This window comes from Diabrotica virgifera, chromosome 4 (assembly GCF_917563875.1).
Source record: "Diabrotica virgifera virgifera chromosome 4, PGI_DIABVI_V3a".
Lineage (NCBI taxonomy): Eukaryota > Metazoa > Arthropoda > Insecta > Coleoptera > Chrysomelidae > Diabrotica > Diabrotica virgifera.
The window spans coordinates 243,104,307-243,120,766 of NC_065446.1; the positions used below are offsets into that span (position 1 = coordinate 243,104,307).

Here is a 16,460-nt window from a genome sequence, read left to right on the forward strand (position 1 = left end):
AAACTATTTGACGTATCCTTATCATACTTGGCAGAAAGTGTGGGTACTATACAGTCTACTAAATTGTGATAAATAAAAGTTTCTAGCTACTACCAGAGGCGTACGACAGGGGATAGTTAATGGTTGACCCTTCCCAATTTCTACGCCTCTGAGGGAATTACTATTTTAGCGAAATTTTTCGATTCTCCAATACTTTCTATGTAAATAATATACTCTTTACTGATAACGATTAAGTCATTAGTTTTCGATATATTTTACGTTAAAAATAAAACGACATAGTTATTTTTATTCATTCATTCATTCATTTTAAACTTCCAATATCTCTCAAACTGATGACTTTATCGATACCAATAAAGTTATTTACATACAAAGTATTGGAGAATCGAAAAATTTCGCTAAAATAGTAATTCACTCAGTGGCGTAGAATTTGGGAAGGGTCAATCATTCACTATCCCCTGTCGTACGCGTCTGGCACTAGCTAGAAACGTTTATTAATCACAATTTAGTAGGGTGTATAATAGCCACACTTTCTGCCAAGTATGATAAGGATACGTCAAATAGTTTTAAAGTACTTGGTAACAATAATCTTTAAATTATTAATAAAACACCCTGTAACTCAGTAAGTAGCCACATTTTATTTAAGAGATTTTAGTTAAATCTTAATATTTTTAGGTCTAGAATCTACAACTCAGAGATTCGACATTCTTAATAAAATTTAACCCTAAATGGGCCCGTACTAATATAACTCCAAGAAAAAAAAAAGAAGAAGAAAAGACAAAAAATTTTTGTTAATTAGTAAAAAATTCCCAGGAACCCAATTGTCGAAACGGCATTTCAAAATATTTAATCCCCGCGACGTTATTAAAAAAACAAATTTGAATAATTTTCAAATGCCATTTTAGGGAAGAGTTTAATTGAAATTTGAATTTATCAATACATTTATCAAAAATATACATAAAAATAAAAATAATGAGATTTTAAGCAGGTGAATATTTTTCTGGCAACAACCGCGTTTTTGCAATTGAAAATAGAGTAACATTTAATAAACAAATTCAATATCTCAAAAAATATTAAATATTTTTGGACTAATTTTTTTATAATTAATACTGATACCAAAGCGCAACTTCTGTAAAATAAGATATTTTATATTGCTTATTTAAAACGCTAAAAATAATTTTTTGCAAATTTGTTTTTAAAGTTTTGTATAATTATTTAAATAAATAGGGGGTCAAATTTAATTTAGTAAGCGTTATGTGAAAGATTTACCCTTCAACTTTGCAGAAAACAATCCTATAGACCTTCATTAGTAATTGAATGACCTCATTAGTTAAAAAAGTAATTTTTTTTGCAAAAATGACCCCTTTTTAATTATTTAAACAATGATCCCCTTGTATGATTTGGATACTTTCTTGAAAATATCTTTTGTACCCACCTAAACTTTGATATAAAATTTGTTTTAACCTGTACGAATTTACATTTTGACTTTTTTTTTATTTTATTAGGCTATATATCAACTATCACTTTATAACGCGACGTTAAACCTCAAGTTATGAGATAACTCTGTAGTTATGTTAAGGATTGTAAGGTTAGGTTTATGTTTTGATTTGTTTTTAGATAGAAATAAGTGAATATTTAACGTAGAACGCTGATTCAGATTGTCCCAGGACCTTGTGCGGCATTTTATTAATTTAATAAATCAAATTTAATATCGACTATTTCACTAGACTGTTTTTAACTGATAAAACGTCATAGCAACGCTTCGTTTCCTACTGACAAAACTCCTTAGCGACGTGATTTCTCAGCGACCAAATTATGACAGATCCGTCACGAAAGTGTCTAGTAATAACAAATAAATAAAGATTATATTTCGTTGATATGGTGCATTAATTGTCTCGTGAAAGAGTCTTGTCGAATATCATTCGAGAGAAAATTATTTACCGGCAAAATTTTATCCTGGTTTCATTCAAGTTCATTGCCTTTTGGTAATTTTCGCTTATGAAATTTTGACAAAATCACTCGACTGACGTCTCGTGATTTAAGTCAAAATTTAATTCGCGAAAATTGCCAGGCCACAAACTTTCATATACTTAATTCGCTATATCGAGATTCACTTTGACACTGACGTTATTCTTTTTCTCATAATCATCTTTCAGTGCGTCACAGTTTTTCGATTTCTTTCTAACGCATTAAATTGTATGTGACAGAAAAAAAGGCACGTCGGTGATTATATTTCGTCCGTGACATTTATAACATTTATTCTAGTTATTCCAGTTGTCGATAGATGGCGCCATAATAAAAAAAATATTTTTTTGAAGTTATACTTCTTTACCGGCGATAGAGGGTGATTTTTTTATATGTTAAAACCTATCAGCCCGGCGCATGCGCATTATAACTTTGTTCTGATTGGATGTTCAAATGACATGTCAAAAATTATCCGATATGGCAGCTGTGGTTTGGAGGTAAACGTAAAGGTAAACAAATGTATAATATATTAGTTTTATTGTTGTGAGGACAGAAACAAAAAAGTTTATAATATTGTAGTGACTTTTAAATAGTTTTTAAAAGCAACAGGTACGTAATAATTGTTAATGTATCATGGGTATAAACCTACCTATTTGATCTGCCAAAATACATAGTATGTAATACTTTTATTTATATAATTTGATTACCATCAAAATTTCTATCAATATTCACCTAATATATTGTTTTTTTACTCTATGTTTTGTTGTATTTTTTTAATTCTAAATCATTTCAATTCAAAATTAAAATAATTTGATCAATTTTCAAAATATCAAAATATCACAAGTTTAATCCGTCGATCTTCGTAAATGACACATAGTGTCCGTGGCTAAGCGGAGAAGGCGAATGAATTCCAATACCAACCGCTCTTATCAGCGCTGGTTCGAGTCCCAATAGAAACTTTCTTTTTTGTTTTTTTTTTAATACATTTTATGATTGTAAGTATATTTATTATATAATTGTATTTTCAGAAAATACGTAGTTAGTTAAAAAAATTTTCGACAATTAATGTTCAGACATCATTTGTGGCTTGTTTAATGTGTTTGTGTGTGTTTTATTCTTTTATTATTTTAATTTTTGGCACTGTTCTAATAAAAATGTTTGAGAAGTAGTAAGTATAAATTAGTTTAATATTTAAACAAAATATAAATAAAAAGTATATTAATTTCGTTTAAATCATATAATAGAAGTATAACTTCTTACGTGCGTACAAAGTACACACACATTCTTTTTTTTAATTAGATAATAATATTACAAATATAATCTGTATAATTTATAAGACTATACAAATCAAAGAAAATACCATTTTATAAATGCAAGAAACACATTTGATTTGTTTTTATTCCAAATTGAAAATAAAATGTGACAACTGTCAGATTTAACTAAAATGTCATGTTAGAATAAATGTCATAAATGTGTATTATCACGGACTTACCCTTTTTCCTATCATTTGTTACGCACTGAAAAATGCTCATGAAAAGGACAATAGTAATTTCTTTTTTGAAAAGTTCAGTTGTCAGAAGTGACTGGAAATTACTACAAAACCAACACACCTGCTCATATCTCATATCCAATATTATTAATAGTAAACAGACATAAAAATAACATAAACCTTACGCCAATCAATAATAATTATTGATTTGCACCATTATAATGTATTGATAACAAATGAGAAAATTATTTATTGTACAAAATAAAAATATTTTGTAGAAATAAACTTCACAAAATTTTATGAGATTAGTAGACACTCCCATTACAACACTATTTCTAATAATTCTTCTTTTTTTAATGAAAGATTAAAGTTGATTTGAGTTGATTTTAGCAGTTAATAGTGTGAGGTAGGAATTTTTGTGTTGTATGTTTCCTATTCCGAATGTGTCAAAAAAAAATCTAGCGAGAGCGAATGTAGTATACCAGTCGAAAATATTCCCGGCAAAATTTTCTCTCTTGTGATATTATATACGAATATAAAGCAGCACAAAATTATCAAAAACATAGACCTAAGATAACAATTAAAAACACGTAGGTACCTAATAAATTTAAAACAATAATAAAAATAAAAAAGAAAGCTAATAATTTAAAAATAGAAGGGTAATGCAATTTTAAAAATTATACAAAAATCAAATCGAGAGATACAAGTTGAAATTTTTATTTTTAAACATCCAAGGGTTTTAAGTACTGTTCTTTTTCTTTGTTCCTTCTATCTACTTTTACGATTCACCACCGAACGACACCGAACATCGAACAGCTGTTCAGTCATCAGTAGCCGGTGGGTAGGTATACCAACTTCTCGTAATTCTCTTTCTCGCTCAAACTTGTACTGATTCTACATAAGGTTCTCGTTTTAGATAACTTAATATTTTCTTCCGTCTATTAACGTCTAAGAAATAACTCATCTCATAAGGGTGGATGATCCATCACACTGAATTTACGTTTTATAGTTATGGAGATAGTTATATGTTATAGTTATGTTAACTTTAACGCAAACTTCAAAAATAACTTCGGTAATTCATCACACGGCTGATTATTAATCGTAAAAAATGTAGGATCTACTGAAACCATCGCCACTGTCCGTGATAGTATGCAGTGGAATCGTACACGCACACTTCAACAGAATTTGGAACGATACCAATCCACATAAGGCCAAAGAATGTCCAATGCACCCCTAAAAAGTCAATGTTTTGTGTGTATTTTGGGTTGGTGAAACCATCAGTCCCTATTTTCTTTGAGAACTATGTTGGGCAGGGGATTTTATCACCGACAACAGCAAAAGCTATAAGTTGATTACTACAAACTTGATTTGAGAGCATGGTCATCTCCAGTAGAGGTGATATGAACTGGCCACTCAGATCGTGTGATTTGACAGTTAGACTCTTTCTTGTGGGGTTTTTGCAGAGGTCTATTTAGAGGTCAGAGCAGAAGTTAATAAAAACATTCTATTGTCCTTTTCATGATCATTTTTCAGTGCGTAACAAATGATAGGAAAAAGGGTAAGTCCGTGATAATATACATTTATGACATTTATTCTAACATGACATTTTAGTTAAATCTGACAGTTGTCACATTTTATTTTCAATTTGGAATAAAAACAAATCAAATGTGTTTCTTGCATTTATAAAATGGTATTTTCTTTGATTTGTATAGTCTTATAAATTATACAGATTATATTTGTAATATTATTATTTAATTAAAAAAAAATATTTTTTTATTATGGCGCCATCTATCGACAACTAGAATAACTAGAATAAATGTTATAATTGTCACCGACGAAATGTAATCACCGACGTGCGTTTTTTTCTGTCACATACAATTTAATGCGTTAGAAAGAAATCGAAAAACTGTGACGCACTGAAAGATGATCATGAGAAAAAGAATATGATAGTTCATACACACTTTATTTAAATTTGAAGAGAGGAAGCTCTTAATTAAAGATCCTATATTAATGCATCTTACAATAATTATTACACTCTTTTTTTCATTTCCCTATATTTGTCCTGGTGGCAACTATTGCTAAGTTTATGCTGCAATGCTAATATTTCTTCTTTCAGGACACTTTACTTGTGTGAAATTCAACACGTGACGGAAGTGTGTAAATGCAGAAAACAATTTCATTATATTATTATATGTGGTGAAAAAATATTTTCATTGGTTACAGTTCATGTACAAATTTTGTCCATTTTTTCTTATTACTTGAAAGATTCCTTGCTTTGGTCAATGCTGCTGTCCTCGCTTGTCATATTTACTGTATAGCTTTGTAGCATGTCTGCTTTGGTCTTCATTTCTTCTTCCTTTTTCTGTCCTCGTTTGCCATATTCGTGTTACTCGTCTGGAGTTCTTATTCTTATTCTTTGTAGATGTTCCCATCAAGTTGTTGATCTTTTTCTAAGAATTTACTAACATCATTGGCTGAACAATGCATATTTTATGTGACATACTAATATACAGAGTGAGTCATGAGGAATTGTACATACTTCTACCTCGTAACGAGGCCTCTATGGGGAATAACAAATGACCATTAAAAAGTGTCTGCTCCCATTGTTTAATAATATACAGGGCGAGTTGTTAATTTTTACAGAAATTTGTATTCGTCATAATTTTTGGATTCAAATTTGATATTTTTATAAAAAATTAAGTAATTGTGTGGGGAAAAATAAATATGCCATTTTAATTGCCTATTCATTTGTCTAATTTTCAAAATTCTTATTAGAGTTTTCAAAAACCGTATACAGGGTGAAATTTTTTCTAAGACCAAAACGAACTAATTTTTTAAAGCCGGACCTGATTTTTTTCTAGTTTTAATAAATCAGTTGATTGGGTGGTAACTTATAAATTAAATATTTGTTAACAAAATTTAATTTTTGTAATAAAAGTGAATTTTTTTAAATCTATGGTTCACTTCACCAAACTTTTAATTCATAATTTTTTTATAAAAAATTAAGTAATCGTGTGGGGAAAAAAATAAATATGCCATTTTAATTGCCTATTTGTCTAATTTGTAAAATTCTTATTAGTTTTCAAAAACCGTATACAGGGCGAAATTTTTTCTAAGACCAAAACGAACTAACTGTTTAAAGCCGGACCTGATTTTTTTTCTAGTTTGAATAAATCAGTTGATTGGGTAGTAATAGTGTAACGATTGACCAAAATAAGAGACACATCGATTTTACCGTTCAAAAATTATGAGGAATACAAATTTCTGTAAAAATTAACAACTCGCCCTGTATATTATTAAAAAATGGGAGCAGACACTTTTTAATGGTCATTTGTTATACCCCATAGGGGCCTCCATACGAGGTAGGAGTATGTACAGTTCCTGATGACTCACCCTGTATATGCCGCACTATTGTCATTTTGATCATTATTACATTTTTTTAATAAAAATTATTCGGAATCTCACATCTTGGAGACAATTAAAATAATTTACCTGGCTACACTGTTGACAAGATTCTCCATATCTCGCCCAATAATCATCTTTACAAAACAGTAAACCATCCTTCTCAAAATACCAGTTTGATAATGAGGCATCACAAGCAGAGCACCTACACAAAGTACAAAAAATAATTAATATGACTAAAGAAAATTTTAATTGAATTATTTTAACATTCTTTAGCTTTGTATAAAATATTGCTAATTTTTCAATCAGTAAATAAACTAATAGACACTCTCTAGCTGAAAGGTTGTAAAAAATGAGAATAATGTTTCAAACCTGAAGCACTCCATATGCCACTCTTGACCAAGAGCTGACACAAATTCTTCATCATCAACAGCATTGAGGCACCCAGCGCAAATGATTTCTGATGGTGGTGCACTGCCATCTTCTTTTTCTAGAAAGTAAAGGGGAATAGGTAAATATTGTCTAGTATGTTAGAACTATTCGTGCAGCACATCCTGAACTTACCCAGAGGGCGCCTGCGCATTACAAAATTGGATGTTCAATAAGGTCGAATTTTCCCCTCTGGACAGCTAATGCACAGGCGTTCTTCCTCTGGGTAAGTTCAGGATACGCTCGGAGCATGCTGCGTGAATACAGCTATTAGACGGAGAGGCAGCGCTGAAAAATCTATTTGAATTTACTAAAGCTAGATTTTTCACAGTTGATTACTGTGAGTGTGTAGAGAAACATACTGCGGTCGGTCAAGCGAAACGTATAACAGGCTTTGCTGAGAGGGTATCAAAGTTGCTTTCCTACGAAGGTAATTATTTCCATTTACTAAGGCTGAAAATCAGTACACACATTCTAAATTAAATATAAATAAAAGTTATTATATATATACAGTGCTAGTCAAAAGTCCGTACCCCCCCTCGTATCTTTTGAACGGTTATACCTATAATAGTGAAATTTGGAGTGAGGAAATAAACGGACGTAAGCTTCTTAACTAGTTATGACAGGTGACGTAATAGTGACAGATGACGTTACAGAGCCACTGTGACCGATAATTTTAAATGGGACCTTATAGCAAGTGATACCTCGTTTGAAAGGTATTTAAAATACCTATTCAGTCATACTAATTTTTTTGGGTTTAAGTTGATTTTGATTTTGGTGAATAAATTAAATAAATATAATATTGTAGTTTCGAATTTAATTAATAAAAATTCAAATGTCCGCCTATGGATTTTTTGTCAAAAAAGTTGACGTTTTTTAATTCTCTAGTAGTTTTTACGTCAACGTCAACCTGTTTGACAAGTAATCATAGGCGGAATTTTGAATTTTTATTAATTAAATGCGAAACTACAATTTTATATTTATTTCATTATTTATTCATCAAAATTTGCTTAAACCCAAACAAAATTAGTATGACTGAATAGGTATTTTAAATACCTTTCATACGAGGTATCACTTGCCATAAGGTCCCATTTAAAATTATCGGTCACAGTGGCTCTGTAACGTCATCTGTCACTATGACGTCACCTGTCATAACTAGTTAAGAAGCTTACGTCCGTTTATTTTCTCCCTCCAAATTTCACTATTATAGGTATAACCGTTCAAAAGATACGAGGGGGGGTACGGACTTTTGACTAGCACTGTATATAGTCCCCAATATAGTCGATTGAGGAAATGCAGCATTTTGGCTCGCAATTCTTTCGTCCAGCATGGATTTACTTGAAATTTCTCACAGAAGGTAGGGAATAGTCCAAAGATCATTTTCTATATCATGCCGCTATCATTCGCTAAAACCTTGGGGGTGGTTGGCACCCCATCTCGGGGGTGGGAATTTTTTATTACATTTTAACCATGTAATTCCATGGAAAAAGTGATTCTAAGAAAAAAATGTTTTTTACATTTTCTTCGTAAAACTAATATTTTTCGAGTTATTCGCGCTTGAAAATAACAATTTTTCGACGAAAAAATCGACTTTTTTAGAGGGTTTTTTGAGAATACCTCGAAAAATATGCATTTAATCAAAAAACTGTAGATATCAAAATTGTATCTTTTAGTAACACAAACGAAATTCTTTTCCAATAATATCTTTAAGACCAATACAAACCGAGATAGACGGATACGTGAAGAGACCGAAATATCCGAGAATCAATTTGGCTTTATGCAGGGTAGATCAACAACCGATGCAATTTTCATTATTTATAAGGCAGTTGATGGCAAAATACAGGAGTAAAGAAACAAACGCTCATATGGTATTCATTGATCTTGAGAAAGCATATGATAGAGTTCCTCGAGAGATTCTGTGGTGGGCACTCAATAAGAAAGGAGTCCCTGGTGAATATGTAAAGATTGTGAGGGATATGTATGAGGGAGTAACGACTAGTGATAGGACAGGTGTGGGAGAGACTGATAAATTTCATGTGAAAGTTGGATTGCACCAAGGCTCTGTGCTTAGTCCGTATTTATTCTCATTAGTTTTGGACCAGATAACAGCGAAACTACAGGGTAACATTCCATGGTGCTTAATGTATGCTGATGATATCGTGTTAGTAGGAAATAGTGAAAGAGACTTAGAACAAAAACTGGAACAGTGGAGACAAGCTCTGGAGGAAAAAGGTTTAAAACTTAGTAGGACAAAAACAGAGTATTTGGAATGTTCATTTAAAGATGTAGCTACTACAAATAAAATGGTATCTTTGGATGGTGAAATGATTGTGAAAAGCAATAGTTTTAAGTACCTAGGATCGGTATTACAGAGTAATGGAGAAATAGATGGAGATGCATGCAGTAGAATTAGGGCTGGATGGATGAAGTGGAAAGAAGCGAGTGGTGTGTTGTGTGACAGAAAAATTCCAATGAAGCTGAAGGGAAAATTCTATAAAACAGCCATAAAACCGGCTATGATGTACGGAACTGAATGTTGGGCAGTGAAAAAGAAAGAGGAACAACGAATGCATGTGGCGGAAATGAGAATGCTTAGATGGATGAGTGGACTGACAAAGAAGGATAAAATTAGAAATGAGTATATTAGGGGAAGTCTAGGTGTGGCACCAATTGATGCCAAAATGAGAGAGCATAGGTTAAGATGGTTTGGTCATGTTCAACGTCGAGACTTAATCACCCAATACGAAGAATAGCTGAAGTGCAGATTCCTGGAAGGAGTAGGAGAGGAAGAGCAAAGAGACCTGGGGGGAGACGATAAGGCGGGACATGTTGGTTAAAGGGGATTAACATTGATATGACCCAAGATAGAATTGTGTGGAGAAATGCAATTAGGGAAGCCGACCCCGCATAGGGATAGGGATAAGGCAAAGAGAATGATGATGATGATGACCAATACAAGCCGAGATACGGCATGTTAAAGGTTAGCTTTTTTCGTCAAATGCATAATTTGAAATATTCAAAGCCAAATAATGGGAAAAATTTTTCATTTTTCGAGGAAAATTTAAATAATCTTTTTTCAAGTATACAATTAGACCTTTCAAAAAAAATAATAAAAAGTTTCTAGCATGAAAATTAAGCGACTTTAATCAGAAAAATGTCGGTACCTGCTTTTCTCTACGAAAAAATCAGTGAAAAAAACCCCCTAACTACCTTCCTAATTCAAAATTGGTCTTTACCTTTCTGTAGTTCCTTTTATATTTATATTATCAATACACTTAAGGAGTTTGGCCTATTTAAAATGCCTAATTTTGGAAAAATATTATATCTCACTGTGTACTGATTTTCAGCCTTAGTAAATGGATTTAATTACCTTCGTAGGAAAGCAACTTTGATACCCTCTCAGTAATGAGACCCCTCAAAAATGATTTTGTAGGATTTTTAAAGAGCTATAAGACTGTGTAAATTAAATTCCGTAAGATGCCTTAGATTTTAATTGGGGCGGGTTTAAAGGGCTCGAATAAGGGGGTGTTTGCTGGTAAATAGAGGTTTTAAACAGCTATGTCTGGCTAACTATTCACTGTAATTAAAATATATGCACACGGTAATTTTAGTCATTAAAAAAGCTACAATTTAGTAGTATATAATTTTTTTCATATCTTCAGTATTTTCGGAGATATTTTGAAGTAAAAAGTGAAAAATACCAAATTGCAAAAAATCAATTTTTCTTTAAACTCCAATTTTTCCAAAATTAGGCATTTTAAATAGTTTAAACTCCTTGAGTGTATTGATAATATAAATATAAAAGAAACTACAGAAAGGTGAAGACCAATTTTGAATTAGGAATGTAGTTAGGGGGTTGTTTTCACTGATTTTTTCGTAGAGAAAAGCAGGTACCGACATTTTTTTGTAAGTCGCTTAATTTTCATGTTAGAAACGTTTTATTATTTTTTTAAAGGTCTAATTGTATGCTTGAAAAAATATTATTTAAGATTTCCTCGAAAAATGCAAATTTTTCCCATTATTTGGCTTTGAATATTTTAAATTGTGCATTTGACGAAAAAAGCTAACCTTTAACATGCCGTATCTCGGTTTGTATTGGTCTTAAAGATATAAAAGAATTTGGTTTGTGTTACTAAAAGATACAATTTCGATATCTACAGTTTTTTTGATTAAATGCATATTTTTCGAGGTATTCTCAAAAAACCCTCTAAAAAAGTCGATTTTTTCGTCAAAAAACTGTTATTTTCAAGCGCGAATAACTCGAAAAATATTAGTTTTACGAAGAAAATGTAAACAACATTTTTTTCTTAGAAACACTTTTTCCATCGAATTGCATGGTTAAAATGTAATAAAAAATTCCTACCCCCGAGATGGGGTGGCAACCACCCCCAAGGTTTTAGCGTATGATAGCGGCATGATATATAAAATGATCCTTGGATTATTCCCTACCTTCTGTGAAAATTTCAAGTAAATCCATGCTGGACGAAAAAATTGCGAGCCAAAATGCTTTATTTCCTCAATCGACTATTGGGACCGACCGACCGGCTCTGTCCCGTCATACAGCTGACCGACGATAATAACTTTTATTTATATTTAATTTAGAATGTGTGTACTGATTTTCAGCCTTAGTAAATGGAAATAATTACCTTCGTAGGAAAGCAACTTTGATACCCTCTCAGTAACCCCTGTTCTACGTTTCACTTGACTGACCACAGTATTTTTCTCTACACACTCACAGTAATCAACTGTGAAAAATCTAGCTTTAGTAAATTCAAAGAGATTTTTCAGCGCTGCCTCTTGGTCTATATTATGAAGTAATTCAGAATACACTTGTCATAAATAAAACAAGCCTTGTGCATTGTTTATTTTAAGTTCATCCAAAGTTTGATGGTTCTGCCAGGGGGACTTGGGGACTTCCAATGAAACACCAACCAAAAGATAAAAAAAGATAAACCCAAACTACACAAAAGACATAAATAATAACTTATAAGCATTAAGTTCCATTAATTTTCCTAACTAGCTGATTTATTGGGTTGAATTTGTCTGTCTAGGTTTAAGTTTTATGTCAGCTAATGTATTATGTTTCAATAATTTTATTCTTAAAATTTGGACCGTATTTTATTCTTGAAAAATTGGGGGGAAAATTTCCCCTATTCTCCCCTGTAGATCCGAGTCTAGTCTACACGTTATAGAAGAAGTTGAGGCAGGAAGAGCTGCTTGTCTATCTAAGATCTATAGATATTTGTGTACAGATATCATTTTGAATCACCAACTGAAGGCAAATAGCTTTTCCCTCCCCAACTTATTCAATTAAAGACTATTAAGTGTAGATGCATAGTAAAAATATATCATTTGAGAAAGGCACACTGCTGAAACAGCTATAGAAACAAATAAATCATAATAAATTGTGTGGGCTTCATTATGATACAGATTTTTAACCAATAGAATCGTGAGATGATGTTCTGTCTTGAGGGTGGCACATGCACAATGAGTAATGTCAAGTGAAATGCGTTGGACTAATTACCAAGAAGCATTACGGCACAGTAAATATGAATTACTCCTCCTGGTTTAAAAACAAACCATAGACCTTTTAAGAGGTCAGGCAAGAGAATGTAATTTAGGATTAGAGGCAGTGACGGTTTAAGGCATCATGGGGCCCTAGGCGGCCATAAGAAGTAGGCCCCTTTATAGCGACCATTTACTTAAAACAAATTTACAGATATTTATGTTTTTTTTTTAGGGAAGTAGTTACTCCAAAAATAAATTACAACAATGTAAAAAAGATCATTTTCTTTTTTTAACATTTTGCAACAACTTCTCATAATAGTCCATAGCTAATATGCCAAAGAAAAAAAGGGATATTATGTGATGTGATTTTGCCCTGGGTATGAGTGCCACCGGTTCGGGGGGTGAAAGAACATACATTCAAAATAAGTGCGGAAATGGATAAACTGATTAGTTCTGAGTAACTTTTGTTCTATCGAGTTTATTCACTAAATCAATACTTTTTGAGTTATTTGCAGGTGAATATGTTCATTTTTCAACAAAAAAAAAACACGTTTTTAGACGGTTTTTCGCAAATAACTCCAAAATTAATTATTTATCGAAAAAATATTCTTAGAAAAAATATAGCGTATACAAAATTTTAAAAAATGGCGTATGTAGACCCAATATAAGCAGAACTGGATCTAATGAAAAGTACATTCTTATTCAACAAATTCCAAATCAAATATTTCAACGTAAATAACCAAAAAATGAAGCACCTTTCGGTGAAAAATCATCACAACTTTTTTAAAGTGTAAAAAGTTTTATTTTTGTTTTTTTTTAACAAGTTTCAAGTATCAAAATTAAGCAAATAAAGCTTAAAATAATGTTGATTCCTTTTTTTGGCAAAAAAATCTTGAAAATTTATGAAAATCTTGAAAAAACCTAAGTATATTATTTATATGATCTGTAAGTTTCATCGGTTCACAATACTTATATTTTAAAACATGGGGATTTAAAGTAAACCAAATTTTTTGAAATTTCGAAAAAAAATGCCTTTTTTCAAAATAACTTATTAAAATAATTATTAGTGGCACCAAAAATCTTAAAGAGTAAAAAAATGTAGGTTTTGCTTTTCTGAATATTTGAGATTTTTACTTTTTTGCAAGATAAAAATTGGTTAAGATATGACTGTTCAAAATTTGCATACCCTGGGTAGAGAATTTTTCATTTATTAAAAATTAATAAATGAAAATAGTTTCTATCCTTGTGGGATCGGTACTCACCGGAGAGAAAATAACGACTTTGCAAGTAACAAGACATTTACTCAATACACACACTATCCATTACACTAGGTACCTGATTGAAAAATCCACTGTACCATGCCAATGGCCCACTAGTTGTCGAGGCATTAAACCAAATAAAAAAAATGCATACACTCGTGATTAGTGACTTGTTCAAGCCCTTTCTACTACAGCCCTTTTATAAATAAGCACTTTATACCGATAAAACTCACAGATCAAATAAACAATACATAAGTAAAGTAGCTTGTGAAGCGGTAAGGATTAATTTCATTTCGGATGCTAATTAGGGGGTTATTTTCACCAGTTTTTTTACCAAAAAAATGGGATCAAGTTTATTCTGAGCGTATCTTGCTTACTTTTTATGTTAGAAATGTTTAAAAAAAAACAAGATTAATGCTTTTTTTAAACATTTAAACAAGTTATGAGTTTTCCATGAAAAGTGCTTCATTTTTTGATTATTTCACGTTGAAATATTCGATTTGAAATTTGACGAATAAGAATCTACTTTTCATTAGCTACAACTCTGTTTCTACTGGGTCTACAGACTGCACACATACACCATTTTTCAATTTTTTAAAAGCTATATTTTTGCTCAGAATATTTTTTCGATAAAATACTTACTTTTTGAGTTATTTGAGAAAAACGTTTTTGTTGAAAAATGAAGATATTCACTTGCAAATAACTCGAAATGTATTGACTTGATGAAAAAACTCTATTGAACAAAAGTTGCTTAGTCAGTTTATCCACTTCCGGACGTATTTTGACGGTATATTTTTTCACTCCCGAGAAGGGGTGGACTCACATTGTAGAACTGTAGAACAAAAACACACTTGGCACAATATCACTTTTTCTTTGAAGTGTTAACTATGCTTATACCAAATTTTATGTCAATCCAAGCTCTTGTTTCAAATCCAAAGGTTCTTTAAAATCCGGAGGTTTTGCGATATTTTACCGTGAGTGAATGAACTATAAGACCCATCGGTGGGTAGAAATTCAAAAAAAAGTACCATACCAAAATAATTACCAGCTTTTAAGCAAAATTTGCTTGCAAAATTGATTACCAAATTGAGGTAATGATTAGAAAATGGAATATAAAAATGTCTTTAAAGATAACTGCTAATTTGTCTTGAAGTTGGTTGTATTTTCCTAATATTTGGCAGAAGACAAAGCAAAAAACTGAGTTTGATTGGAAATCATAAATTAACCATTCTCTTTTTTTGTCTCAGTTTGATTTTTTTAACATATAATTTTTTTTTAATTACTGCTTAAATAACTCAATATTAATTAATGCATTTGTGTGGGATGCGGGCCCCATCAAGTGCCGGGCTCTAGGCGGCCGCCTAGTCCGCCTAATGGTTAATCTGGCACTGATTAGAGGCCACAGTGGAATAGGCCTAGAGTCCCCAAGTTTAGATGTAGTACTTAAAATAATTTATGAATTATTGCATGTGTGGAAAACTACCTGCAAAAAGGGCTGACAAATTATATGACCAACACATTTATCAGTAGGAGTTGCAAAATAAAACATTCTCATTGGTATAAATAAAGAAAATAAAAAATTCATTATCAAATATGATACATTATCAACAACTTCAACATACTAAAATATTATAAATATTTTATGTACACTGTACACATAACCCTTCTATTTTCTAAGATTGACATGTTGGGTGTGTGACCTAAATGATTTCAAATTTAAAATATTTTTTGCAAATTACATATTAATACAATAGAAGAGGCTTCTTTGTTATTTAAAAATCACCAGAGAGGAAACAACCAAAATATTTTGATAAAACATTGAACTGACAGGAAAGGGACAAGGCCAAAATCATATTTGCAAGGAATATGTTTCATTCCTACAAACAAAACCGATATTGGGTAAAAGTCTGGACATTTTTGCGGAAAAATAGAAACATATTTTCTTATTTTCTTTGACGTTTATGCTGTCGCCCACGCAAAATTATAGATTATCAAATCTTAATAATGGGTGTAATAAAAATTGGAAAATTATTAGTGATATTACAGAATTCCAATAAAAGTTTAACGCGACTGAGTATGCAATTATTAAAGGGAATTAACTTACCATTTTCACACTGGTCTTGCATGTTTTAATGCAAGTTTTTATCAAATAACATACAAAAACACCATCTTTACAATAAAATATACACAAGATTCCATTCTTTTTATTGTAAACATTGATTCAACCTACATGTTATCATTCAGCAACCAATCAAATCGTGATGGGCGTTACTTCGATCAGTTATTAACCTTTAATATATATTTACAAAGTCAAAATAAGATATTTGTTAATAAATATTAATCTCTATTTTTTGTATGTTATAATTTTGGTTACTGTATGCACGGATTGAAAAACAAAATAAAAGAAACTT

The 16,460-nt window shown here is 31.3% G+C and overlaps 1 protein-coding gene across 2 annotated transcripts in view; it reads right to left on the bottom strand.

The window, feature by feature from the left end:
* Nucleotides 1-16,423, bottom strand: part of LOC114347312 (LIM domain kinase 1) — a 70,197-nt gene extending 53,774 nt beyond the window's left edge. For both annotated transcript variants that reach the window (XM_050649916.1, XM_028298034.2), the window contains exons 1-3: nucleotides 16,154-16,423; nucleotides 7,226-7,343; nucleotides 6,944-7,058 (exon numbers count right to left, since the gene is read on the bottom strand). In XM_050649916.1, coding sequence (XP_050505873.1) covers nucleotides 6,944-7,058; nucleotides 7,226-7,343; nucleotides 16,154-16,175 — 255 coding nt within the window. In that variant the 5' untranslated portion in view covers nucleotides 16,176-16,423. The remainder of the gene's footprint in view (nucleotides 1-6,943; nucleotides 7,059-7,225; nucleotides 7,344-16,153) is intronic.
* Nucleotides 16,424-16,460: the final 37 nt, after the last annotated feature.